The 26,407-nt window shown below is 46.1% G+C and overlaps 1 protein-coding gene across 2 annotated transcripts in view; it reads right to left on the reverse strand.

Moving 5' to 3' along the window:
• LOC142834273 (protein DDI1 homolog 2) overlaps positions 1-21,831 on the reverse strand; it is a 43,666-nt gene extending 21,835 nt beyond the window's left edge. For both annotated transcript variants that reach the window (XM_075946569.1, XM_075946571.1), the window contains exons 1-5: positions 21,459-21,831; positions 12,308-12,437; positions 8,545-8,781; positions 6,441-6,567; positions 2,352-2,479 (exon numbers count right to left, since the gene is read on the reverse strand). In XM_075946569.1, coding sequence (XP_075802684.1) covers positions 2,352-2,479; positions 6,441-6,567; positions 8,545-8,781; positions 12,308-12,437; positions 21,459-21,596 — 760 coding nt within the window. In that variant the 5' untranslated portion in view covers positions 21,597-21,831. The remainder of the gene's footprint in view (positions 1-2,351; positions 2,480-6,440; positions 6,568-8,544; positions 8,782-12,307; positions 12,438-21,458) is intronic.
• Positions 21,832-26,407: the final 4,576 nt, after the last annotated feature.

A 26,407-nucleotide genomic window follows, 5' to 3' on the forward strand; every position in this document is an offset into this window, starting at 1 on the left:
AGCAGAGGCAGGCAGATCTCGGTGAGTTTGGGGCCAGTCTGGTATACAAGAGCTAGTTCCAGGACAGGTTCCAAAGCTACAGAGAAATCCGGTCTGGACAAACAAAATCAATAATAAACAAACAAGTCAGAGAGAGAGAGAGAGAGAGAGAGAGAGAGAGAGAGAGAGAGAGAGAGAGAGAGAGAGAGAGAGAGAGAGAGAGAGAGCTTGAAGAAAAGCAGAGTTGTTTGTTATTAAGACTAGGTGGCAGTTAGCATCTGGACCACCTAAGACTCAAGTGGCAAACTCTATCCATCTCCTTGCCTGTTCTTTTGTTCTTTTTCAATTTTATGTGTTTCTGCCTGCAGAACATGTGCAGCACATGTAAGCCCAGTGCTCACCTAAGGTCAGAAGAGGACAACAGATCCTGAGACTAGAGTTATAGACAGTTTTCAGATGTAGTGTGGGTGCTATGAATTGCATCTGGGCCCTTTGAAAGAGCAGCAAGGTATTTTAACTAAGTCATCCCTCCAGGCTGTTTTCTTATTTTATTTTCCAAATTTATTATGGGCATGAATTTTGCTGACATGTATGTAAGCGAACCATTCGTGCCTGTGGAAATTGAGTTACAGATGGTTGTGAGTGCTGGAAAGAACAGCAAGTGCCCTAACCTGTGAGCAGTGTCTCCAACCCTAACTGTTAGGTTCTTTTTTTTTTTTTATGCATACAATGTGCTGTTGGCATGTATGCCTGCAGGCCAGAAGAGGGCACCAGATCTCATTACAGATGGTTGTGAGTCACCATGTGGTTGCTGGAAATTGAACTCAGGACCTCTGGAAGAGCAGCCAGTGCTCTTAACCTCTGAACCATCTCTCCAGCCCCAACTGTTAACTTCTTAAAGGCAGGGACCAAGTTTCATGTGGCCTTACTTGCCTCACTCCAAGCAATGTGCTGCACAACGACCAGATGGAAATGTTTGTGACCGCCTATCTTCACTGTCAACTTGACTAGACTTAGAAACAAGAGACTGGCTAGGAGACTTGCGGGGTGGCTGAGAAAAGCACTTCGAAGTAGGGTTAGCTGAGAGAGGAAGATCTGCCTTGAAGGTGTGCTGGGGGCCTCCCAGACTGAACCAAAGGGGAAAAGGAGAAACACCTTGCACAATACATAGTCTTCCTTCTTTTCTAAGGCACACATCTCTCTCCTCCCCAAAATGCTCCCACCCACCCAATTCTTTGAAACCGAGAGCCAAAATAAGGCTTTCACAGGTAAGTACCTTCTCAGAGCAATAAGAAAACAACACAGACCCATGCCCTTCACAGCACCTTATAGACCCTACTGCTCCCAACTCCTTACCAAGGTGCCCAAGAACCTCAGAGCACTAACTGAGCAACTAAGGAGGCGGGCAAGCACGGGGGGGGGGGGGGGGCTTAGCTTGGAACTCCCATTTGGTTTTGTATATGTCACACTTGTAAAAAGACACTTGGCACCTGGTCCCTTCAGGAGAACATACCGTGCACCCAGTCCTTTCAAACAGTGCACCTGAAACTTCAGAATCCCCCATCCCCCACTCACACAAGGCTACGCATGCTACCATCTCTGAACACTGTATGTTTTTTCCATTCCTGGTAATGCCAAATTTAGACAGTGTCTAGTCAAGTGTAGTCCCAGTATATCTGGGGTTGAACAAGAGAAGGGCCAATCCAATCAGAAGCAGTTTGGGGTGCATGCACAATAAGGGAAATGAGTGCCACCTCGTAATCTTTTAGGCGGAATCTCTTATTTACAGTCTTGTGTCTAGTATAACTGGGTGCACATATAACTAAAATCTGATACAGTAAGAAAAATTAACATATGACCTAATTTATCAATCAAAATAGAGAACTACTCAAACCACCTCCTTAGCAACCAAACCTTCCTTTTCTTGAGTCCCACAAAAAGCAGCTGCAAATAACTGGGGTCCTAAATACCAACTGTTACCCATCTGGCCCAAGGTTAACCTGTCAACCTTTTCCTTTTTAAGATTTTATTCTATTTTAATTACATGTACATGTGTGTGAGGGGGTTCCGGAGTGAGTACAGATGGCCAGGAAGCCAGAAGAGGGTGGAGTTATGGGTGTTCGTGAGCTATGTGATCTCCAAGAGCAACACTAACTTAACTGCTGATCCCACTCCTGCCCCCAGTCAATCTCAACTTTGTCTCCCTGCTTGAGTCTCTATTTTTCAGTTCTCTGGTTACGTGGACGAGAACCTAGAAACACCTCCCAGTTGAGGCACAGAAACACAAAATCAGGTGAGAAATGACTGGGAAAAGAAATCTATCACTAACACAAAGACTGAGCACAGGAGCAGCGCCTCGGCTCCACGCTCACCTGAGTCGACGAAGGCTTTCACAGGGTGCCCGTTCACTCTGCAGTTGATGTAGAGCATGGCGACCTGGCCGAAGCTCTCCGGGGCCTCCTCCATAGCTATCGTCATGTTCTCCTCGATGTTCTGCTGCCTGTGACAAGCCAGAGCAGCACACTGAAAACGCCATTTCCGGAAAGAACACCACAAACACACTTGTAAACGGTTCTGCCCTAACGGGAGCAGCTGAGTCACTGAATGAAAATTGGTTGTGTTCCCCACAGGTGACTCAACAGGAGGTGATGAGAGACAGAGCTGGCAGAAGACCTAAGTCAGGAATAAAAACTATCCTCCTATAAAATGATCATGTTCCCCTAAAAGCTCACAGATTGAAAAATAAACTCCTAGAAAGCAAGGCCCCAGGCCCTTTCTATCTTACCAAACACTGAAATTGATATTTCATGAATAATACTTACAACAAGTTTTTACTACATAGCCCAGGTTGGACTTGAACTTGTGACCCTCTCATCTCCGCCTCTCCAGAGTTGGGGTTATATGTGTGCACCATGTTCTTATATTTTTGGTTTTTTGTTAGTTTGGTTTGGATCTTTTTGAAACAGGGTTTCGCTGTGTAGCCCTGGCCACCACCCTGCCTTCCAAGGACTGGTAATAAAGGAATGTGTCGCTATGCCAGTCCTATGCTCCTTTAAAAAAAAAAAAAATTATTATGTATACAGCATTCTGCCTGCGTGCATGCTTGCCAGAAGAGGGCACCAGATCTCATTATAGATGGCTGCAAGCCACCATGTGGTTGCTGGGAATTGAACTCAGGAAGTCTGGAAGAGCATCCAGCGCTCTTGGTCTCTGAGCATCTCTCCAATCCCATGTACTCCTGTTTTAACTGAGGATGTCCTGAGCATTTGAGTATCATCCCGGTGCATCAGTCTTACTAATCTGCAACCAGAATCACATGTATTCCACCTGTCTGCTGCGCAGGCTGCTTCATCTCCACAACTGGCTTTTCTAATCTGAAAAATGAAAAAAACAAAAAACCCACAATTCCTTCCCATTACAACGCTGATGAACGGCCTTACAGAATTTAGCTTATGTGCTAAGCAAGTCAAGAGCAGAGCTTCAAATGTTGCATCTATCTGGGAAAGTAGCTTAGTTGGATGCACGAAAGCAGGGGCCCAGAATCATATACCCCAGGTGTGGTGGTGCACACCTGCACTTCCAGCATCTGAGAACTGAAGGCAGGAGGATCAGAACTTTATGGTCACCCTTGGCTACATTTAAGACCAGCCTGAGATACACACACTGACTGGCTAGACAGTATACCTTTAGACTGGAAATAGTGAACTCAGTCTACAATTTGAGGTAAAGTTTGAACTAAGAACTGCTAAGACCACATTCCAATACATGTGCACATGTCATAAGAACATGGAGAGCCGGGCGATGGTGGTGCACGCCTTTAATCCCAGCACTCGGGAGGCAGAGGCAGGCGGATCTCTGTGAGTTCGAGACCAGCCTGGTCTACAGAGCTAGTTCCAGGACAGGCTCCAAAGCCACAGGAAACCCTGTCTCAAAAAACCAAACAAAAAAAAGAACATGGAGGCACTGTCTACATACCATCTGATGTTAAATCCAGTTATCAGCTACATTGTATTTAAAATCAGCACAGAAATGCCAGTCTAGATTTGTCACGGAGGGTGCTTCTGAGGAAGCCCTGAATGTGGGCATCACCATTTCACAGCTGGGGTCCAAGACTGAATAAAAAAGGAGACATGTTCCTGCCACCATGGACTACAGCCTTAAACAGAATAAATAATTAATAAACTCTCCTTGCCTTAAGTTGCTTGTCACAGCAAGTAGATAAGTAACTAACATGCTGTCCACTGTCACTGCTTATTCACGTGGCAGGCACAGAGCTGAAATAGATCACATGGCCTGCAAAACCTAAAACAGCTAACTACCTAGCTTTACGGAAAGTCTGCTGGACCCATGCTCTGAATGCCATTGCCTGCGCTTTCCTTCACACCCTGGCTCACTGAACTGATGGTAACACTTCTCAGCAAGCCCAGGCACTCTTGTTTAATTCAGTCTGGCAAACAGGGAAGCTACTTACTACACTTGCTGTACAATATATTGTGTCATGTATAATGGTGTCATGTGCCAAGCAGAAATTTTAAGGCACATTTGATATAATTATATACCTTTATCCACTGGCACATTATAAATTTAGAAATTACATACAATTAATTATATAACCCCTGATGTTGCTCTAATCCAAGTTAAGTTTCAGAAGAAAAAAAGAAAAAGAATATGAGGGGCTAGGGAGATGGCTCAGTTGCAGTATGTTTACCATTCAAACATGAGGAGATCTGGCAATATCTACTTACAATCTCAGAGGTGGGGAGGTAGACACGAGGGTCCCTGGAGCTCACTGGCCAGCCAGTAAACCTACCCAAATCTGTGAGCTCCAGGTTCAGCAAGAGAAGCCGCCTCAAATAAATGAATGAATGAATAAAGTAAGTGCAGCTCACACACACAGAACACACAGAAGCAGGTAGACCTGAGCTCAAGGCTAGCCAGGGCTACATAGTAAGACTTTTTCTCAAAACAACAACACAATTCAATGAACCAGCCAACCGAGTCAAAGAAATACAAAGAGTTTCAGGGCAGCCCCAGATGCACAGCAGTGTCAGGCCAGGTAGGGCACTCTGAGTAATCAGGTAATCTTCTTTCCTTACATCACCCAGTTTCCTTTACCCCACCCCTGTAGGAAACAACCTGTTTCAATTCGATACACTCCACTTCCACAGTTTGTCTATGGCGCCTTACCACCCCGGTTTCCTAGGATAAATCCAACTACGCCTGAAATCAATGTCAGACTCCCTTAGAGCCGAAATCTGAGAACATAAATGATTTATTTCTCTGGGCTGACTCAGCTAGTCAAGCTATGTCCACGGACACTCACTAACATCTGATTAAAGTACAGCTGCACAGGCCTCCCAGCTAGTGGAGAAGGCGAGGCAGGACGTTAAATTTAAGGCCAGTTTGTCAACTTAGTGAGATTGGGTCTCAAAATAAAGAGTAAAAGCAGAGATGAGGATGTGACTCAGTGGCAGAATACTTATCTAACTGTGTAAGAGAGGGGGAAAATCACCATTATCTGATACATGTAAAGAGAACACTTAACCGACAGAACATGAGCAAATAGCTTAGGGCCGTCAATTAGTTCTAAATATGATTTATTTCTTCAATTTCGAGAATAGTCAGAGTGTCCTAGATGCAGTCTGGTAATAAAGGACTAGTCTATCGAGTACAAATACGTGAGGGCCCAGTGTAGGCAAAGTGTGGGGAGAGCCTATGAGTATAATAAAGCAAGCAAGTTGGGTAACTACAGCTCCCACCCTGCTATTCAGTGTAACAGGAGTATCTTTAGATTTGTTTCTCTTAGTTACAGGAGGATTTTCACAATTAGCAACAAAAATTGAATTGGGTTTGGGGAGCAGATGGCCATTTTATTCAGACAGCATCTAGCTTGTGACTAGCCTTTAGCATCTCTGTACCTGCCTGGGCTCCATTCCTGAAGATCCTGACTCATGAGAATAGAGAGAAGGCTCAAGCATCTGCAATCTGAAAAGCTTACTGCATGCTTTAATACAGCCCCAGCAGAGAGCCGCTGCAACAGACACGAGGTTGGCAGAGTGTCAGGCAGGAAGCCAGCAAGGGGCAATAGAAAGAAGACTACAAGACTCCACATGTGCAGAGCTCTCCAATCCAACCGCCTTCAAGATCTGACTTAATGAGGATTGAAATCAGCCTTCAGAGCAAGTCTACTGATCTCAGCAGACGGGGTTTCTCTTCAGTCATCCTGGGGTCAACTACCTTGCTTTAACGATGCTGTTTTGTCTGCTAATCAGGAAGTGCTCACAAAATTTGAGAGCACTTTCAAATACTGGATCAAAATGTGAGGACTATGAAGGAGAGAGTTACCTGGACAGACTGAGGTTATTATCTCAACCTGGAGATGGGGAAGTTGCCTGCAGACGTCTAGTTAATGCTGATGACCTGGATGCTGTGAGCTTGCTCATTAGGTAGATGGATCTTACCTTATATCTTCTTCTATCTTTGCCTGAGCTTCAAGATCAAAGGGGTCAGCAGAAAACAGACGAATTCTTTCTTGTTCTCTCCGAGCTCGGTCCTGCTGCTGCTCTATCAGGACCCTAGAAAATTTCTCTACAAAAATAAGGGAGGAACATATTCAGCTCTACATTTTCTTTCTTTCTTCTGGTTTTTACAAGACAGGGTTTCTCTGGCTGTCCTGGAACTCACTCTATAGACCAGACTGACCTTAAACTCAGAGATCTGCCTGCCTCTGCCTCCCCAAGACTGGGATAAAGGTGTGCAGCACCACTACCCAGCTACTTTTTATTTTAAAAAGTGTTTTTTATTTCATTTTAGCAGTGGCGGTGCAAGCTTTTAATACCTGCATTCAGAAAGCAGAAGCATGCTATCTCTGTGAATTCAAAGCCAGACTGGTGTGCAGAGCAAGTTCCAGGACAGCCAGAACTACATAGAGAAACCCTATCCTGAAAAACCAAAAATAAATAAAGAAAAGAAAACCTCAAAGAGTGTACTCTATAATTCCAAATACATTAAGTTTGTAAACAGACAAAACAAATCAAATATCAGAACAGTGCCAGCCTATTCAAGAGGAAAGTGAGTAAAAGGGACATAGTGGAACTTTCTAGCTGAAAATGTGCTCAACTTATAAACATGAGGACCCAGAACCCACACAAAACTGCAGGAAATGATGGTGTGCACTTGTGTCCCAGTGCCCGAGCAGAGACAAGAGGCTCTCTGAGGTCCCTGGCCCACATGCTGAAAAGCCAAGGAGAGACCCTGCTGCACACAAGGTGGATCATATTCTTTTTTCTTCTTTTTTTTTTTGTTTTTCGAGACAGGGTTTCTCTGTGGTTTTGGAGCCTGTCCTGGAACTAGCTCTTGTAGACCAGGCTGGTCTCGAACTCACAGAGATCCTCCTGCCTCTGCCTCCCGAGTGCTGGGATTAAAGGCGTGCGCCACCACCGCCCGGCTGGTGGATCATATTCTTAAGGATGATATCTGAGCTTTCCCCCAGGTCAACATATGAAATCCCACTTTAAAAAGACTAAAAACAAGCCAGGTGTGGCACAAGTTTGTGGACCAGTCTGGTTATCTGAATTTAATCCCTGTCTCCCCGAAGAGGGCAGGAGAACCAGCTCTTGAGAACTGCCCTCTACTACGGCTCTAGTGTGTGCTGAGACACCTATTCAAGATGAAACCTGAGTTCAGACTCCCAGAACCCACATAAAAGCTGGTGCACTTATACAATCCACATGCCAGGGCTTCCTATGGTGACAAAATCCCCCAGAAGCTCACAGACCAGCTAGCCTATTGTATACAGTGCAGTGACAAACAGCAGAGACCCTGCTCTCAAAAACAAGATGGAAGATGAGGACCGACAACCAAGGCTGTCCTTGACATCCATGTGCCAACTGTGGCCATATAAATATAATTTAAAAAACAAACTTTTTTCCCCCAACACATAGTCTTTTTTGTGTAGCCCTGGAACTTGCTCTATAGATCAGGCTGGCCCTGGGGGGGAGGCAGAGGCAGGTGGATCTCTGAGTTCAAGGCCAGCCTGGTCTACGGAGTGAGTTACAGGACAGGCCCCAAAGCTACACAGAGAAACCCTGTCTTGAAAAACAAAGAAAGAAGAAGAAGCTGGGCATAGTAGCACACGTCTTTAATCACAACACTATGGAGGCAGAGGCTCTGGTGGACAAAGAGACTGCCCTAGGGGGCTGGAGACAGCTTTGTGGTTAAGAGCACTGCTTGCTCTTCCTAAAGGTCCTGATTTCAACTCCCAGTAACCACATGGTGGCTCATAACCATCTGCAATAAAATCTAGTGCTCTCTTCTGGCTTGCGGGCATACCTGCAGTCAGAACACTGTATATATAATAAATCAATTTTTAAAAAAAGAGACTGCCCTAAGGATCAAGATGATTTCAATTAAATACAAACATTGCCAATTACCCCAGTTTGAGATTACATTAATCACCTCTCATCAACAAGTGGCCTGCTCAAGACTCACAGCAGACAGCAATGGACTCAAACAGCTGCCTTACACCTTTGTCTGGCACAACTACTGACACACAAGGGCGCTTACCAAGATCTCCACTGAGCAGAGCTTCTGCCAGGGGTGGGTTACGCTCCTTCAGTAAGGACAGCTCGTGCGGGTTGGCCAGCAGCATGTCTCGGAGCAGGGCTGGGTTGTCCAGGCCTTGAGGAGATGATGCTGTTTCCCCAGGAGATGAGTGCTGAGCCTGCGCTCTGGGCAGCTGGCGCTGTTGGGGGTTTGATGTACCAGGCACAGCTATACTACTGAAGTCAATCCGGGGCAAGTCTGTTGAGATCAATCAATCAAGTTTACTCAAATGATGCATGCCATAAAAACAAGTGTTGAAGGAAACAACAAAAGAGGCATTCGTCATTGACAACAGCAGCAAGTGGTAACTGTAAACGCTGTCTTTCCCCTTGCCCTTCCTCCAAGATGGTGCTGCGAGAGTAAATTAATAGGGAAAAATATGAGAGGGGAAGGGTTCACTGGGGAGACCACTCAGAGGTGCAGAAGACCACGGTTCAGTTTCCAGCACCCACATGGTGGGTCAAGATGACCTGCAACTTGGGTCCTAGGAACAGCCTACATCCTCTTCTGACGCCCACGAGGTCAGAAACACATGGTTTCTCCATAGCTTTTGGTTCCTGTCCTGGAACTAGCTCTTCTAGACCAGGCTGGCCTCGAACTCACAGAGATCCGCCTGTCTCTGCCTCCCAAGTGCTGGGATTAAAGGCGTGCGCCACCACCACCAGGATTCTACATAAGGTTCTTAAAAGATACCCAAGATATCCAGGGTTGGAGAGACACCTCAGTGGTTAAGAGCACTGGCTGTTCTTCCAGAGGTCCTGAGTTCAATTCCCAGCACCCACATGGTGGCTCTCGACCATGCCTAACTCCATTTCAAGAGCTATGACGTCCTCCTCTGCACTCCTGTGCAGGCACACATGTGGTGCATATATTTACTCTAGATCCTAGAATTAGAATTACAGACAGTTGCCAGCTGCCATGTTGGTCCTGGGATTGAACCTAGGTCCCTGGAAGAGCAGCCAGTGCTCTTGACCTCAAAGCCATCTCTCCAGCCCCTGACATGCTACTCTGTTGAAAAGTCTGGACACTTGGAGTAAAGAAAACTGTATGGATCAAGTGAACAGCACAAACATTTCATGTCAAATTCTGAACATCTAAGCACTGCCTGAGGAAATCTGAGGAGGTTCTCTGTACCTCTTTGAATTTACAATTTCATCTGTGCATCCCAGACAAACAAGGTCCTGGGAAGTAAGTGGGCATAATTGTTTTACAGGACTGAAGAAATGAAGAGGAGTTTTTCATCTCAGGTTCTAGACTGTTCTAGAGCTTCATCTTCACACAGGAGCCCACACAATGTCGGACTCTGTTGCCATGAAATACCAGAACAGTGCACAAGGACAGGAAGCACACTTTTGGTGTGTAAGGGAAACCACTGAATCACTACTAGGATTCAGATGATGAATGAGCTGAACAGAGAGTAGAGCTATACAGTTCTGTGAATAATCACAGCCACTGAACTGTGTATCCTTTAAAAGGGGGAATCATGGTTGTGTGGACTTTATTTCAATAACTCTGCTTAGTAAAAGAAAGGTGACAGCTATGGTGGCTTATGCCTGTAACCCCAGCATGCTAGAGGCGGAGACAAGAGGACTGGGAGCTTGAGGCAAGCCTGTCTCCAAAAAAGAGGCAAACTAAAACAAACTAGAGCCAAAATGAGACAATGGCCCTGAAAAAAAAAATTCACATTATGTTCAACCCTAAAACTTATTTAATGACCAGCCTTGTCCAGAGTCTGGACTATCCCGAAGCCCTTTGTGTAACAACTACAAAAAGGGAAAGCTTAAACTCACGTATAAGGTTTTAGCCTCACATGTGGGCTCAACTAGTCACTGTCTTAAAACAGAGGCCAGTTGTCAGTCAGTGTGTGTATTGAAAAGAGTCACGTGGGACAAAACATTTAAGCAATGAAAAGGTGAGGGAATGGCAGACTCCCTGAGGAGCTGCTGTCCTCACCAACCACCAAATCACATGGGTGGGGTCACATCTGCTGAAGAAACTTATCTCCACTTGCCAGTCGATTCACTTCAGAACTCTGAAAACCTTGTCCACTTCACAACCCAGATCTCCAGGCATACCCTCCCCTTATAGCAACCTAACTCCGATGTTGTCCATATACCAACAGTGAAGAAAAAATAAAACATACAAACAAAACTACTACGGCAACTCTCTAGTACCGACCACCTCACAAAGTACCCAAGCGAAGATCGGGTTTTTACCGATGAGCGAACTCCAAATGCTATTCTTCCTAAAGCAGGAGGAGCCCAAGGGACGGATTGAAATCCGGAACTGGTACAGGGAGAGCCTGAATGAAGCAGTGTGCTCCAGGCTGCAGTCTGCTGACACCCAACATACCTGTCAATCCAGTACCACACTCTTTAAAGGCAGGAGACCTGGAGGCTAAATACTATCTGAAGATTTTCAGCAAAATATGGCAGGCAGCAGGGAAAAGAAGTCACATTTCATTACATAGCCCACATCAGGGCTTGGGAGCTGAGTCATGAGAGCAGCTGAAGGAAGCTACAAGCCCTCTCAGCATCAAGCACACATGTGCCCACTCCCACACAGTCCTGCATATTCTAGACACAGAAACCTTAATGCAGGCTCCAGACTATGAACACCAAGCTGGCTGGATGTGTGGGTGCATGCCTGTAATTTCAGCCCTCAGGAGTCTGGAGGACAGCCTGGGTCACACAGAAAGTTCCATGGCTGTTCTGGGTTTGAAACAAAACAAAAAGCCGTGGGGTCTGGAGCCATAGTTCAGTGGTTAAGAGATTTTTGATGGCTCCAAGCACACATGTAAGATAGCTAAATTACAATTCTGGGGGCTCTAATGCCTCTAATCTCTGTGGGCATCTGTATTCAGGTGTACAACACCCCCCCACACACACACACGCACACAAAATTAAAAATAATAAACTCAGTTCCAGAAGATCTGACATCCTCCTCTGTCCTCTATAGGAACTGCATGCAATAGCATACACACAAAGACGTAAAATACCCATACATACATATAAAAATATATCATTAAAGCCAGGCAGTGGTTGCGCACGCCTTTAATCCCAGCACTCGGCTACAGAGACAGGTGGATCTACTCTACAGAGCCGAGTTCAAGGACAGGTTCATAAGCTACAGAGAAATCCTGTCTCGAAAAACCAATCCCTTCCCCACCCCAAAAAAATTCTTTATGGCAGGGTGGTAGCTGTGCGAGTCTTTACTCTCAGCACTGGGGAGGCAGAGGCAGGTGGCTTTCTGTAAGTTCAAGGCCAGCCTGGTCTACAGAGTGAGTTCCAGGACAGCCAGGGCTGTAACACAGAAAAACTTTGACTTGGAAAAATAATAAACAAACAAACAAAAAAAAAACCCACAAAAACATTTACAAAGGGGAGAAAATTCCCCATTCCGAATGGCACATCAAGACTAATAGCAGTGTCAGGGAGGCATCCAAACCTGATGTTCCAAGCACTTAAATCTGCCAGGTTTGGAGCAGCAGAAAAAGCACCATTTCAATCACTTTTTACTTACTAGCTAAGTGACTGTGATGACATCATTTAAGCCTGCATTTCATCTCTTGATGAGGTAAAGCTGGGTCAATTATGATACCTACCTTACTAAAGAGATGACTGATTTAGAAACCCAATGACCTACCCAAGGTTATACAGCAGGCAGGCGACCTACACCCCCTAAGTCTGACACTGTATTAGAAGGTGATGAGCTTTGGTCTTACTTGAGAACTGCACTGGAGGGCGAGGGTCTGCATTCTCCTTCTGCCGTAAAATCACAACATCGCCATCTTTCAAGCCGTAAGAAGCCAGGGATCTGTGGTTGTCAGTGAGAGGTCTTTCTGCATAGACAATCTGCAAGGGAAGATCCGGTGGTATAAAGTGTGGAGAAGCAACATGGTACCACTTTCTTCATCTTCATCATGTTCCCTGCTCAAGACCCTTCCATGTGTTCCCATTAAGCCTAGAAGGAAACCCAAAGCCCTGCCTGTCTCCTACTTGGCCCAAAGGATTTGGCTGATGGCCGCTTCTGACCTCATCCCACCGCTGTCCCAATGAGGCACACTACCTTCCCCTCATGCTCTCTGTTTCTTTCTCTACCTGAGGACCATTATTCTTCCTCCTGTCACTTGGTTTAGGTTTCTGATCAAACATTATTTTAGTGCTCTTCTAAAGCCACATTTAAAGTGAACCCTGGACATGGGCTATGGGTGGAGCTCAATGACACAGCATTTCTCTCACACCCACAAGGCCCTGGGTTCTATCCCGAACAACACAATGTATTTTGAAATAGACTACTTTCCTCACTAATATGCTACACGTCGATCTGGCCAACTACAATGTATGCTATGTGGAACAATGATTTTGTTCAGCTGCCCATCAGCTTAGGACAAAGCCTGGTATATAATGACTGCCCAGAAGTCTACTCAAGTAAAGGATGGGCTGATTCATATAGCAGGGAATTTAGCTTCCATTCTGAGTAACCAGGGAAGTAGGGATGACATATTCTGGCTATGTCTGCTACAAGGCAAATAATGCACACTTTTAGCTATCTAGGCGTGGTAGCACATGCCTGTAACTCCAACACTAGGAGGCCAAGGCAAAAAACTACCTCGAGTACCAGGTCAGCCAGGGATACAGTGAGATACTGTCTCGAAAAAAACCACAAAACTAAACCCATTATATATGTAACAACAATAATCACAAAACAAGTCATGAACGGGTGTGTGTGAGAATGATGTAAACACAGTACTCAAGGATCAAGTTCTCAAAATAGGAATAAAGTTTAAAAAACAAAACAAAGTTTAAAAATCTGAGAAAGAGATGGCTCAATGGTTAAGAACACTGACTGCTCTTCTAGAGAACCTGGGTTCAATTCCCGGCACCCACATGACAGCTCTACAACTGTCTGTAACTCCAAGATCTGACACCCACACAGACATACACGCAGGCAAAACACCAATGTACATAAAATAAAAAACAAAGCATTAAAGAAATGAAGGGAGGGAGAAAGAAAAGAAAAGAAATTCAGAGGCAGGAATGGTGGCACAGACCTTTAGTCCCACCAATTGGGAGGCAGAGGCAGGTGGATCTCTGAGTTCAAGGCCAGCCTGGTCCACAAAGCAAGTTTCAGGACAGCCAAGGCTATTTTACAGAGAAACCCTATCTTGAAAACAAAAAACAAAATAAGACAAAAACAGAAAAGAAATTCAGGACGAAAGAGAATTGTGTGACTACAGTAACTGACGGGAATAGAGAGTACAGTCAGCAGGGAGTCTACACACTAGCAGGCCTCTCTTCTACCATCCTCCAAGTTTTACTGCTCTCATGTTTATGAGAGAAAACTAACATGAAAGAAAAACATGCTGAGCTAAGTCCTATTAACAGAAATACTTTCAATGGGTCCAACACAGAAGCTGAGTGTACTGTGAGAAAGAATGGCACACATAGGAGTGAGGATGGAAACACTGTCCCTACGTTCTCATGTACTCCATGGGACACGCTGTGGCACACTTGGCACATCTTGCTCCCTAAGCGTTTGCCCTGTTCTGGGCCACAAACAAACTGAGCAACCTGAGCTGGTTACTAACTCAGCCAGGAACTCTAGGAGGGGCCTGTCACTAGGTGGGCCAGGAGTTAAATGTCCTGTGTCCAGCAGGCCACCAGGACTGATCATAGCAGATATTCCTTCCAGTTCTTTTTCCGTGCTGGGGGCTGAACCCAGGGCCTTGTACCTACTAGGCAATTTGTCTACCACAGGCTTTCTGCGCCTGTCCACATAACGCTTTTGGCAAAGCTCCTGAGCACAGAGCAGCAAACATCACTGACACCAGCCATCCTGAGCACATGAACAGCTAACATCACTGACACCAGCCATCCTGAGCACATGAACAGCTAACATCACTGACACCAGCCATCCTGAGCACATGAACAGCTAACATCACTGACACCAGCCATCCTGAGCACATGAACAGCTAACATCACTCACACCAGCCATCCTGAGCACATGCTGCCATTCTGCTCCTAATCTCACGGTGATATGGGCGAGAAAACCTAATCCTCCAAAATGGAATCCTTCTGGAGACAAGAAAACAGAACTTGCCTGTCCAATTTTACACGCTTTTTTGTTTGTTTTGTTTCTCAAGACAGGGTTTCTCTGTAGCTTTGGAGCCTGGCCTGGAACTAACTCTTGTAGACCAGGATGGGCTAGAACTCACAGAGATCCACCTGTCTCTGACTCTGCGTCCTGAGTGTTGGGATTAAAGGTGTGTGCCACCACGGCCCAACCAATTTTACAAGTTTTATACACTACTAAAAATGACTGCAACCATCACTACCACCTCGTCATGACACTCATCTAAGTGCGTATCTCAAACTGATTCTTCTTTCTTTTTGGTAACACAATGGAGAATTGTACCGCATATAATTTGTGAGGGTGAGTGGAAAACAACCATAAACCTGGGTCACAGGTTGAGATGTACTGGGTGGCATCAACACAATTAAGCCACTGTGATGAGATCACCAATAGCCCATGGCCTGCCTACCCTAGCGTCTCAGGTTCAGTGAGTCAGCTGCAATGTCATTTAAAGACACATGACTCGTCTCCCAAGGAAGACACACTTACTAGAAAATGTGTTCATGTATAAAGAACCAAACTCAGGAAGATGAGAACAGTTTAGGGAATAAGGCTTGGTTCAGTAGAAGAGCCATCTGTCTGGCATGGAAAAGCTCAGCATAAGACTACTGAATTCTCTTCCAATGGGGCATAATATCGAAACCCAAACTTAAAGAGCACCCTGCTACCACTGAGTGAAACTCTCTTGGGCTAACAAGTCCAGTTCCCATTCTCCCTCTTAACCCTCACACTGTCTCACGGAGTGTCACAATCATTTTAACAGAGATCATTCGTCCAATTTTTATGGATCAGAAGACACAGAGACCATACAGCTGTTAAGAGACATGACGCGGGTGCTCTATGTGCTTGACATTAAAAATGGCATTCTTTTCTAGCACCCCAAAGTAGCCTTGGGAAATGGCTTCTCAGCCAGCCTTCCCTGCTAAGGATCTAAACCTCTACAGGCAGTGCCTGGCTGCTTATGTGAAGCCCTTGGGTTCAAGTCTGAGTATGGGGTACGGGATACACACATAACTGTCCTTATTCAAAACACCAAGAAATACTGGGGTTGGGGGATGTCTGCAAAGGTCAGGAAAATACTACAATGTCTAGCGACTTCTTAATTGGCCTTTTTTTTCATTTTTTATTTTTTGATTTTTTTTTTTATGAGTATGAGCATTTAACTTTCATGTGCCTAGGTCTACTGCTTGCATGGCTGGTGCTCAGAGGCCAGGAGTGTCTGATTCTCTAAAACTAGAATCATAAATATGTGTGAGCCATCATGTGGGTCCTAAGAACTGAACCTAGCCCTCTGCAAGAGTAGCCAGTGCACCTTAACCACTGAGCCATCTCTCCAGCCCCAGTTTCTCATTCTTAAAAGGATGGCAACAGAAGCCAAAAGAGGTGGTAACTCCAGCCTGGGAGGCAGAGACAGGCAGATCTCTGTACCTTTCTGAGTTTGAGGCTAGCCTGTTCTACACAAAATTACAGGACAGCTCGAGTTATGTTGAAAAATCCTATCTCAAAAACAATCTAAGCCGGGCGGTGGTGGCGCACGCCTTTAATCCCAGCACTTGGGAGGCAGAGGCAGGCGGATCTCTGTGAGTTCAAGATCAGTCTGGTCTACAAAAGCTAGTTCCAGAACAGGCTCCAAAACCACAGAGAAACCCTGTCTTGAAAACAAAACGAAACAAAAAAAATTTTTAAAAAAAGTCTAAGAAATGTGATTATTTTACATTTTAAGTCCTTAAGGGGCTGGAGAGATGGCTCAGTGGTTAAGAGCATTGCTTGCTCTTCCCAAGGTCCTGAGTTCAATTCCCAGCAACCACATGGTGGCTCACAACCATCTGTAATGAGGTCTGGTGCCCTCTTCTGGCCTGCAGGCATACATACAGATAGAATATTGTATACATAACAAATAAATAAATAAATATTTTTTAAAAAAGTCCTTAAGTAAATCACCCTGTACAGGCCAGGCATGATGGTACAGTCTGTAATCCCAACACTTGGGAAGCAGAGGCAAGAGGACACATGGTCCAACAAACAAACAAACCCATTTCACCTCCCAACTCAATATGATCAACAACTTCTAGTCTCCCCACCAGCCAAACAAAAGGCGAGCTGGCAATGGCACGAGCACAGTGCTCTACCACATCTGTCCCCCACCTCAGAAACTAGTGTAGAAAACCTGAGCCCGAGCCCTGCCCTGCCAGTCAGAAGAGGGTACAACAGAAGTCTACACTTTTAGGTGTAAATCTGCAGACCTGATGCAGCAGGTAGTGTTCACACCCAGGGAGTGTTAGAATCCAACTTTCAGACAAGATTCCGACCTTAACACCTAGCTACAAGCTCAAAAATACAACTCGAGAACCTTTAAGCATGACACCAAATGTTTTCTGGTCTCTGAAAGAGAGCCTTCAATTAACGGGGTGGGTGGGCTGTCACTTCTTTCTTTCCTACAGTGCTGGCAATGTGCAGTAGGCAAGCACTCTACCAGAGCTATCCCCAACCCAGTAGACTTTTTTTTTTGAAACAAGGTCTCACTACTTCCTATGTAGAACAGGCTATCCTAGAACTCACAGATTTCCCCCGTGTCTGCCTGTCTCCCAAGTGCCAGGATTAAAGGTGTGAACCACCATACTCAGCATCCCAACAAGAACTTTTTTTTTGAGACAGGTTCTCAACATGTAGCCTTGGCTGGCCTGAAACCCTCAATGAAGACCAGGCTGGCCTTGAACTGTGAGTTTCAAATAACATTAACAAACAAAAAACTAACCAAATAAACACCCAAACTGCAGTTATAAGTTACGAGTTATGAGGAATAAGCGAGTGGCTGCATTCTTTATTCTTTTCTGTGTTACAACCTTTCTAACACAACTATTCAGAATTTACCAGAGGTGGGCCCCCCCCCCCGAGGGGAGACTATGAATTACTTAAGGAAATAAACACACCAAAACTAGCCACAATAGAAACTTTCGGTTTCCATGGTCTAAAATAGCATTTTTGTAAACCACGTAAGCTGTACAAAAGTGGCATTTCCAGGATCACAGTTACGGTTGATAGCTGCCACTTAAACATGGCTTTCATTGAGGGGCCTTCCATTCTGTACAGGCTTGTACTCCACACCACCTATACAAGTAAATTAGTTTCAAAACCACCCAGACATTTAACGTGAAGGTAAGTTATGATAATTGTTTGAGGTCGGCCCAGTCAAGTCTGCATCAAAGCCGACCTGGCTGCCAAGCCCACACTTGCATCGCGGAAGAACATGTCCTGCTTTAATCACGGCACAAGTGGAGACGGTTTCTATTCTAAATTTACTGTCACTGCATCAGAACTACTATAATGAGACAGAGCACAGACGATGCTGATGAAAGGTGGGGCTCCAAACAGTGCTCCCTGGGTGAGTACAGGTACAGCCTGAGAATTCTTATTTCTATTTACTTTTTTTTTTAATTTTTACTTATGTATGTGTACTTTGCCTACGTGTATGTATCTGTACTATGTGTATTGTCTAGTGCCCACAGAGGTCAGAAGGGGGTGTTGGATCCCACAGAACTAGAGTTATAGATGGTCGTGAGCCACTGTGTGGGTGCTGGGAATCAACCCCTGTAAGGACAAGTGCTCTTAGTCGGTAACTGTCTCTTCAGTCCCATTTCCATGTAGTCTTGTTTATTCTTTTGGAGGGGTAGGGGATTGAGACAGGGTTTCTCTGTGTAGTCCTTGATGTCCTGAAACTTGCTCTGTAGAGTAGATTAGCCTGGAACTCATAGAGATCCACCTGCCTCTGCCTCCCAAGTCAAGTTCTGGCATTAAAAGCATGGGCCAACACCCCCCCCCTTATTTTATCCTTGAGTTCTATTCTGCATGTTTATAATGCACACTATTACTCAATGTATATATGTACACAACGTAACTGATGTATAGCATATGCACATATATAACTGTGTACATAGCTGTAACTGCTATGTACCACACAAGAAAATATGCACGTGTATAGTGCCTACAACAGCCACTTTTGTAATTTATGTACAAGGTACTGTGAGCATGATCTGAACCACTTTACTTAAGGAGATACAAATTATTACATGAGGACAATAAATTTAGAACAGAAACCATCTTCACCTGTACATGTGATTAAAGTGAAACCCATTCTCAGTGCAAGTGTGACTCGGCAGCCAAGCGGCTCTGTAAAATTCATACATGTTTGGACACCTGTGGTATGAAGTCAGAAACAGGTGAAGGAATGGGGATGGAAAAAACTAAAGCCCAATGAAGTAAACAGCCGAAAAGAAATCTGAGAGGAAGGGACAAGTTAGAAAAACTGGTTGGGGAGCTCAAATAAGAAATGACTGGGGAAAATAAAACAAAAACCAAACCAAACAAAAAAATGATATGTTTAAGATCTGACGAAAGGAAGTGACTTCAGTGTCTGGGGCGGATCCTGTTCCTGCCTGTGGGGGCTAGCCAGCAAGCCAGACAAGCGACCCCCAGAGTGCTTAAAAATCCGCTCTTAAAATAGACACTACGTTGTCAGGTTACATAGAGCCGACAGCACTAACTTGAAAAACAGGGTGCTGTTTACAGCTATTTAATACAGGCTTAACACTAGTTGGAGCACACTAATTTGCGTTGGGAAGTAAATACCAAATGTTGATGCCAGCAGTGGAAGAATTTGGAGCTAGCCTAATTGTTCAAGTAGCACCCCTAAAGTCCCCAAGTGGCAGATGACAGTGCCTTCTTTAACCCTACAATTATCTTTCAATCTGATACCCTAATTTACTGAAAATTTTACTGACATCTAAGTGCCACAGGGGTGGGACTGCACCTATAACCCAGGCATAGAATGCTTCTCTGTGTGTCTGTCTGTCTGTCTCTCTCTCTCACACACACACACAGTGCATGTGGGCACTATGGGAAAAGAAACGTCAACCTCTGTTCACTCTCAAGTCCTACTAACAAATTCAACTTAAAATTATTCCCAATCAGCTTGCAATTTTAACTTGGGTAATCAAACAGCCACATAAAAAAACGATGTGGGGGGGACTTCAAAAACTGAATAGGCTGGGCTGGGCATGGTAGTACACACTTGCATGTGCTCCAGCAGTCCAGGAGCCTAGGGCAGGACGAATGTTGTCTGAGGTCAGCCTTGGCCCCTCAGTTGAGACCTCGTCTCAAAAAAACGAAACAGCTCTAGCCTGGGACACCGAGTGAAGGGATCTGTATGAGTTTAGATGGAAGCCAATGATTTATACAGTCAGACCCTGACTCAAAAATCAACCAATCGTTGGGTGGCGGTGGCGCACACCTTTAATTCCAGCACTCCGGAAGCAGAGGACAGTGGATGGCTGAGTTCAAGGCCAACCTGATCTACAGAGCAATTTCCAGGGCAACACAGAGAAACCCTGTCTTGAAACCCCCATCAAAAATCAATCAATCAATTGACCCTCTAAAAGGCTGATATCCCCCCCACAATCTCTTTTTTTTTTTTCTTTTGGTTTTTTGAGACAGGGCTTCTCTGTGGTTTTGGAGCCTGTCCTGGAACTAGCTCTGGTAGACCAGGCTGGTCTCGAACTCACAGAGATCCGCCTGCCTCTGCCTCCTGAGTGCTGGGATTAAAGGCGTGCGCCACCATCGCAGAGCCAACCCACAATCTCTTTGGTCTTAGTTCGCCACTGCCATGAGTATGAGGCTGACCAACAGGAACCGAGTACTAGGCTTTTGTGGGTAAATTTTTCTATAGAAATTGGGGGAACTGTATAATCCCTACCTTTTGCCAGACTGCATGTGAGTGACACCTTGTTCCCTAAAACAGATCCTTCCAGAAACAGTTGTATGCCAAGGTTCTAAGTTCACATTGTGCAAAGGAATCACACGTTTCAACAAAATATTGACACATGTTTGCCATAAGTCAGGGCAGAACAAGCAGTAGTTGGGCAATAGTTTCTGGAACTATTTCATAACTGCAGAAGGAAATCCAGATTTACATTCTGAGGCCTTGGGAGTCGTCTACAATTTTCTAATGTTTGGACTACGCCCCAAGGCCCACTTTGGGTAGAATCTTAAGAGTTTTAGTGCAAAGGCTACAGAGCAGTCCACCTATTATTCTGTTTGACAAAGCCTACTGAGAGCTCCAAAGCATTTCGAGGATGTATTTTCTTGTTAAAATGTAAGAGGGACTGAACGCCTTGCCACCAAGTCCCACGGAGGTCTTCAGACAGTAGGTCATTTTCAAGCCGATATCCTTCGAAAGCACTGAGCTTTTTTGAACTGACCCAACTGAACGGGGACCAGAGAGGAGGAGGGCTTTGGCCTGAGAAGCAAATAGACTGAGTTGACCTAACCATCGCTTTAAAAAAATAATAATAAACTAACCAGAAACGCATGCATTTCTAGCGACGTCAAAGGCAGAGGCAGAGCGAGTCTCAAACTTTTCCCCTCACTTTCAACTACAGATATGTGTGTTCCCAGGTAAACTGCGCATACTGAAGGAGGAACTCGGTACAAATAAGCAAACCCCAGACCAGTGTCTATCTCCCAGTGATCCAAACTGGTATTTCTGGTCGGAGAAGCAGGAGGTACGTGATGAGGATCCAGGGCTCCCGAGGGCCAGAAGGTGGGGAGGGGTGCCCACCCGTGCACGTGTCCCCCTCGCTGCAGTGGGTGCATCTCCGGGCAGCTGCAGGACTCGGCCCCAGTCGCCCCCCCTCCAACTCCCCGGCCGCAGCGGCTGGAGGCCCCACTCGCTGCCCCTGGCGTACCTGGCTCTCGGCGGCGGGGATGCCGGACTCCAGCTCGCACAGCGCGCGGAAGTTATGCAGCTCGAAGTCGGCGTCGACCTGGAGGGAAAAGGTCACCTCGGAGAGGTCCCTCCGCACACAGTACACGGTGAGCAGCATGGCCCGGGCCCGACCCGGCTCGGCTCGGCCCGGCCTGGGCGCTGGGCGGAGGGCAGGCGGTGGCGGGGGGTGGGAGTGGGCTGCCGGGAGCTGCGGGAGGGCGGCGGGCGCGGGCTGCTCGCTCCCTCGCTCCTTCCCTCCCTCACACGCGCACAGTGACTCACTCGCTCCCGCCCTCTGCAGCCAGCACGGCCGTCGCCACCCGCCTGCGAGCCCGTCTGCCTGCCGGCCTGCCTCCCACCGCTGCCGTCAAGCGCGGGCCGCCCGGCGCCCCGCCCCGCTGCAACGCGGCTGCCGTAAAGCGCCCTTGGCTGCGGCCGCCTTCGCGACACGCGGCGTGTGGGGCGGGGCTTGGGAGGCTGTGGGGAGGAAACCCCCTATTGGTTGATTTAATAACTGAAGCCGGAGTACTCCACGCCACGGTCTGTTATTCAACCAACAGGCACCTACTGTGCGGACCTAAAGATGGAAGAAAGCCACGACTCCTCACCCTTAACTCTCCATCTGCTATGGGAAACTCAACCAAACATCTTTCTAACACAGATTTTTCAAAATGGAAATCGGCATTATAATATTAACTTTTCGCCTTGGTAATTAAATGTAAGACGGAAACCCAGATCCTTCTTTTGTCTGATCCCTAGAGCTCACTTTGCTGTGCTCGGGCCCGCTTCTGTGCTGGCCGAAGCACCACTCAGTCCCCTTCTGCCTTAGTTACCTCACCCTCAGCCTCCGCAAATCCACCATCCAGCTGAGGAGTCTAACTGGGCAATCCCAACCTACGAAAAGAAAGTACTTGGTAAATCCTTGCTATTTTAAGGCCCTATTTAAGACTGCCCAGTTCATACGGGGATGTAGAGAGGAAGGCACAAGAATGATAAAAATCCATGCGGGCTGGCGTGGTGGCGCACGCCTTTAATCCCAGCACTTGGGAGGCAGAGGCAGAAGGATCTCTGTGAGTTCGAGGCCAGCGTGGTCTATAAAGGGAGTTCCAGGACAGGCTCCAAAGCTACAGAGAAACCCTGTCTCGAAAAACCAAAAAAAAAAAAAAAAAAAAAGAAAGAAAGAAAGAAAGACCAAAAACAAAAAAAAAGAAGAAGAAGAATGGTAGAAATCCAAAATCTCCTCCAGGAACACTAGGGTGGCCCGCATTTGTAATTTCAGCACTCAGGAGCAGAGGCTGGAGGATTACTGCAAATACAAGTTTTCCCACTCCTGGCTCCACAGTGAACAGGCAGCCTTTTCTAACAGGAAGGAAATAGGAAGCTGGCTGCAAATGGCACAAGAACTTCAGTTTGTTTGCAGAGAAGGCAGACTTTTACAATGCCAGAAGTGGGAAAACTGGGCCCCCAGGACAGTGCTGCTATCAAGGATTGGGTGACAGAAAGCCCAACTACAGGGCAAATTAAAGTCAAATTGCAAAGAGCCTTTCAAAACAGAGTTGGGAAATGAGATTTCTGAGGACACCAGGTGCCCCGCAGGATGGGAGCTGTAATCACCTTCACGCTTGGATTGTGTCATCTGAAGGAGATGATTAACTTGTGCCTAGATTTTCATGGACATCAAGATGTTATTGTTGGATGAATCGTTTCTTGGAAAAAAAATTAATTTTGCCAGGTAGTTCTGGCACATGCCTCTAATCTCAGGAGGCAGAGGCAGGAGGATCTCTGAATTCAAAGTCAACCTGCTTTACAGAGTGAGTTCCAGGACAGCCAAGGCTACACAGAGAAACCTTGTCTCAAAAAGCAAAAGAACTTTTTTTTAAATTTTATATGCGTGGGTGCTTTGCCTGCGTGTACATCTGTGCTATTCAGGAGCGAGGGTGTCAGATTCCCCGGGACTGGAATCACTGGCAGGTCTGAAATGAGGTAGGTGCTGGAAATCAAACCAGATCTAGCCTCTGGAAGAGCAGCTGGTGCTCTGTCTGCTGAGCCATGCCTCTAGCAGACCCCTCCCTTTTTTGAGAGAGGGGCTCCCTATGTAGCCCTGAAACTTGCTATGTAGGCCAGGTGAAAGACCCTTGACGAGGACCTCTTTTCAGGAGGAGACCTCCCCAAAGCCAAGGAACAAGCCGAGACCGCACAGATGCAAATCCCAAGAGGTTTATTGAGTAGACACAGGTACCTGTGGGCAGCAAGTCTTTTGGAGGACTTGCGCGCCTGCCAACTGGAGGGCGGGCTTTTTATAGGGAAGAGTAAAAAGCAAGTTTACAGAAGCAAAAGCATGGTTATCGGTCGACCGGAATGAGGCGGGGGCATGAATGGTTTCCTCTCTCAGCATGGATGCCTGGCAACAATCATCCTGTTCCTATCTTATAGCTCACCTGCTTTGTTGACATCTTGCCTTGCAGTCTTCCTATCTCTATCTCATAGATAACCCGCTCTCTCAAGCTCATGGGATGTTCTTATGGGAGCAGGCTGGCTGCTGATCCGGAGAACTTTTTAAAAGCAAACAGGACGTTCCCACGGGAGCATGCTAGCTACGGGTTTTGAGGAGGGGGTCTGTAGGGTCTTTCACAGGCTAGTCTTGAACTTGCAGAGATCCACCTGCTTCTGTCTCCCAAGTGCTCAGATCAAAGGAATGCACCACGATACTGGCTTGAATGAATCGGTGATGTAGAGCCTTTCATACAACGCCAATTCTTTCCCAATTTCAACAGAGTTTCTCTACTCATCCATTTCAGTTCAAATTCTCTCCCCCTTCCTTATCAGCATCATTGACTCTGTTCTATGAACCTGTTACACCTCAGGTGTGATTCCTACAACTCCAAAGGAAGTCCTTTTTGTTTTTCAGGTTTGGATTGATAGATGTTATCGGGGCTTTACCAAATAAGGGTTTATTTTCTCACAGGCTAAGGGGCCTGGACAGGCGGCTACTCCAGTCAGTGGCTCAACGGTACAAGGACCAGTACTTTCACTTTTTACCTCTAAGGATGTAACAATTCTTTTGGCCTTTCCCCAAAGATGGCAGTGTAGCTGGAATCTCCACATCATGGGTCATTTTCTTGTCCGGGGTTGGAGCTTGCCTAGAAGCCTAGCAACAGATTATGGCTGGTGTCTTAATGGGCAGACCTGTGTCAAGAGCTACAAGGGAGGCTAGGAAAGCAGATGTTTAGCGCTTTCAACAAGCCTTAATGAACACTGCCTGGGAAGCGGGGGAGGGGATGCGGATGGTCTCAGGTAAAACATACACGATACTTTCTAAAGCAGAGCAGGTTTAAAATAGGTTTTAAGTTAGGCAGATGCAGCAAGATGTGGCTCAGCTGCTAGAGCGCTCACCTGGCATGCTTGAAGCTCTGGCTTCACCCTCCTGCATTGCATACAATGAAACATGAGCACACATGCCTGGGATCCCAGACTCTGGAGGTAGAAGCATGACAAGCGGAAGATCAAGACCATTCTCAGCTAAAAAGAGAGGTTGAGACCAGTGTGGCTTAGAAGTAAAGAAAAAAAAGTCCCTACATTTGAATTATGGTGTAGACCGACTGTGCAAGTGACAGTTTGAACTGTGGTGTAGACTGACTCTGGACAAGTGACATTGTATGGCTTCTGAGCTTAAGTCTGTCTGAATGGCATTTTACCTGATTCTCTTAGACAATTAGCAGTGAGGCTGCCCAAAATCTCTCTCGTAGTGAGACCACCATGGAGAAAACACATAGCTATTCCAAGCAACCGCTTAACTGAGGACAAAGCTGCTCACCAGGAAATCCTAGCAGGTGTCTGAGTTTAAAACCTTCCAGATGAACTTAGCCCTAGGCACTGAGTCATAGGCTGCCTTTGAGACTTTGCAGCCGAGGCTCCAGACAGCTCGGTGCCAACTCCTGGGTACACTGTACTCTCTGAATCCCTGGTTCCCAGAATCCGTTGATCATAATAAAATGCAACTGTGAGTTAAAACCGTAAAACCAATACCACTGACTATGGTGGCCGTGGTGGCAAGTACAGAGGAGGGCAGAGGGGATTTTCAGGGCATGTTAAAGGCTCGTTCGTGTTCAGTGGTGGGCTTCAGGGGAAGTGACTGGAACATGAGAGTGATGACATCATCCGTGGACTCATCCACTGCTGGACTCACAGTTAAATGGACTCCTGGAAGATGGTGAACATGGTAGAAAGTGGGGCCTGATTGTATGAAGAGGGTTAGTGATGCCATGCTCTCCTCCCAGGCTCTCTATCCCTTTCTTCTTCCAAGAGGGGAACAGCTTTCTCTGTCACATGCTTCTGCCTCTGTGTTCTGCTTGACCATGTCCCCATGCTAATGAAACAAATGGACCCTGGACCAAAGTCCTTTTAACCATGAGCCAAAGTGAAGTGTTCCTCCTTTTCATTGAGATCTCCAGGTTCACAGCAACAAAAGTTGACTTTTTTTTTTTTTTTGGTTTTTCAAGACAGGGTTTCTCTGTGGTTTTGGAGCCTGTCCTGGAACTAGCACTTGTAGACCAGGCTGGTCTCAAACTCACAGAGATCCGCCTGCCTCTGCCTCCCGAGTGCTGGGATTAAAGGCGTGCGCCACCACCGCCCCGCCAAAAATTGACTTTTTAAAGCCTGGTGTTGAGCCTGGTCTTCAAGAGCTAGTTCCAGGACAGCTAGGACTGTTACACAAAGAAACCCTGTCTTGAAAAAACAATAAATAAATAAATAAAGCCTGATGTTGACTTTTTAAGCACAGACATTAGGACTTAGGAGGCAGAGGCAGGTAGATCTCTGAGAGTTCCAGGCAAGCCTAGGCTACATAATAACACCCTGTCTGTTTGTTTTAATTTAATTTTATTTACTTGTATGTTTTGCTTGCATATATGTATGTGCACCAAGTATGGA

The sequence above is a fragment of the Microtus pennsylvanicus genome, chromosome 13 (genome assembly GCF_037038515.1).
Source record: "Microtus pennsylvanicus isolate mMicPen1 chromosome 13, mMicPen1.hap1, whole genome shotgun sequence".
In the NCBI taxonomy this organism is placed as follows: Eukaryota; Metazoa; Chordata; class Mammalia; order Rodentia; family Cricetidae; genus Microtus; species Microtus pennsylvanicus.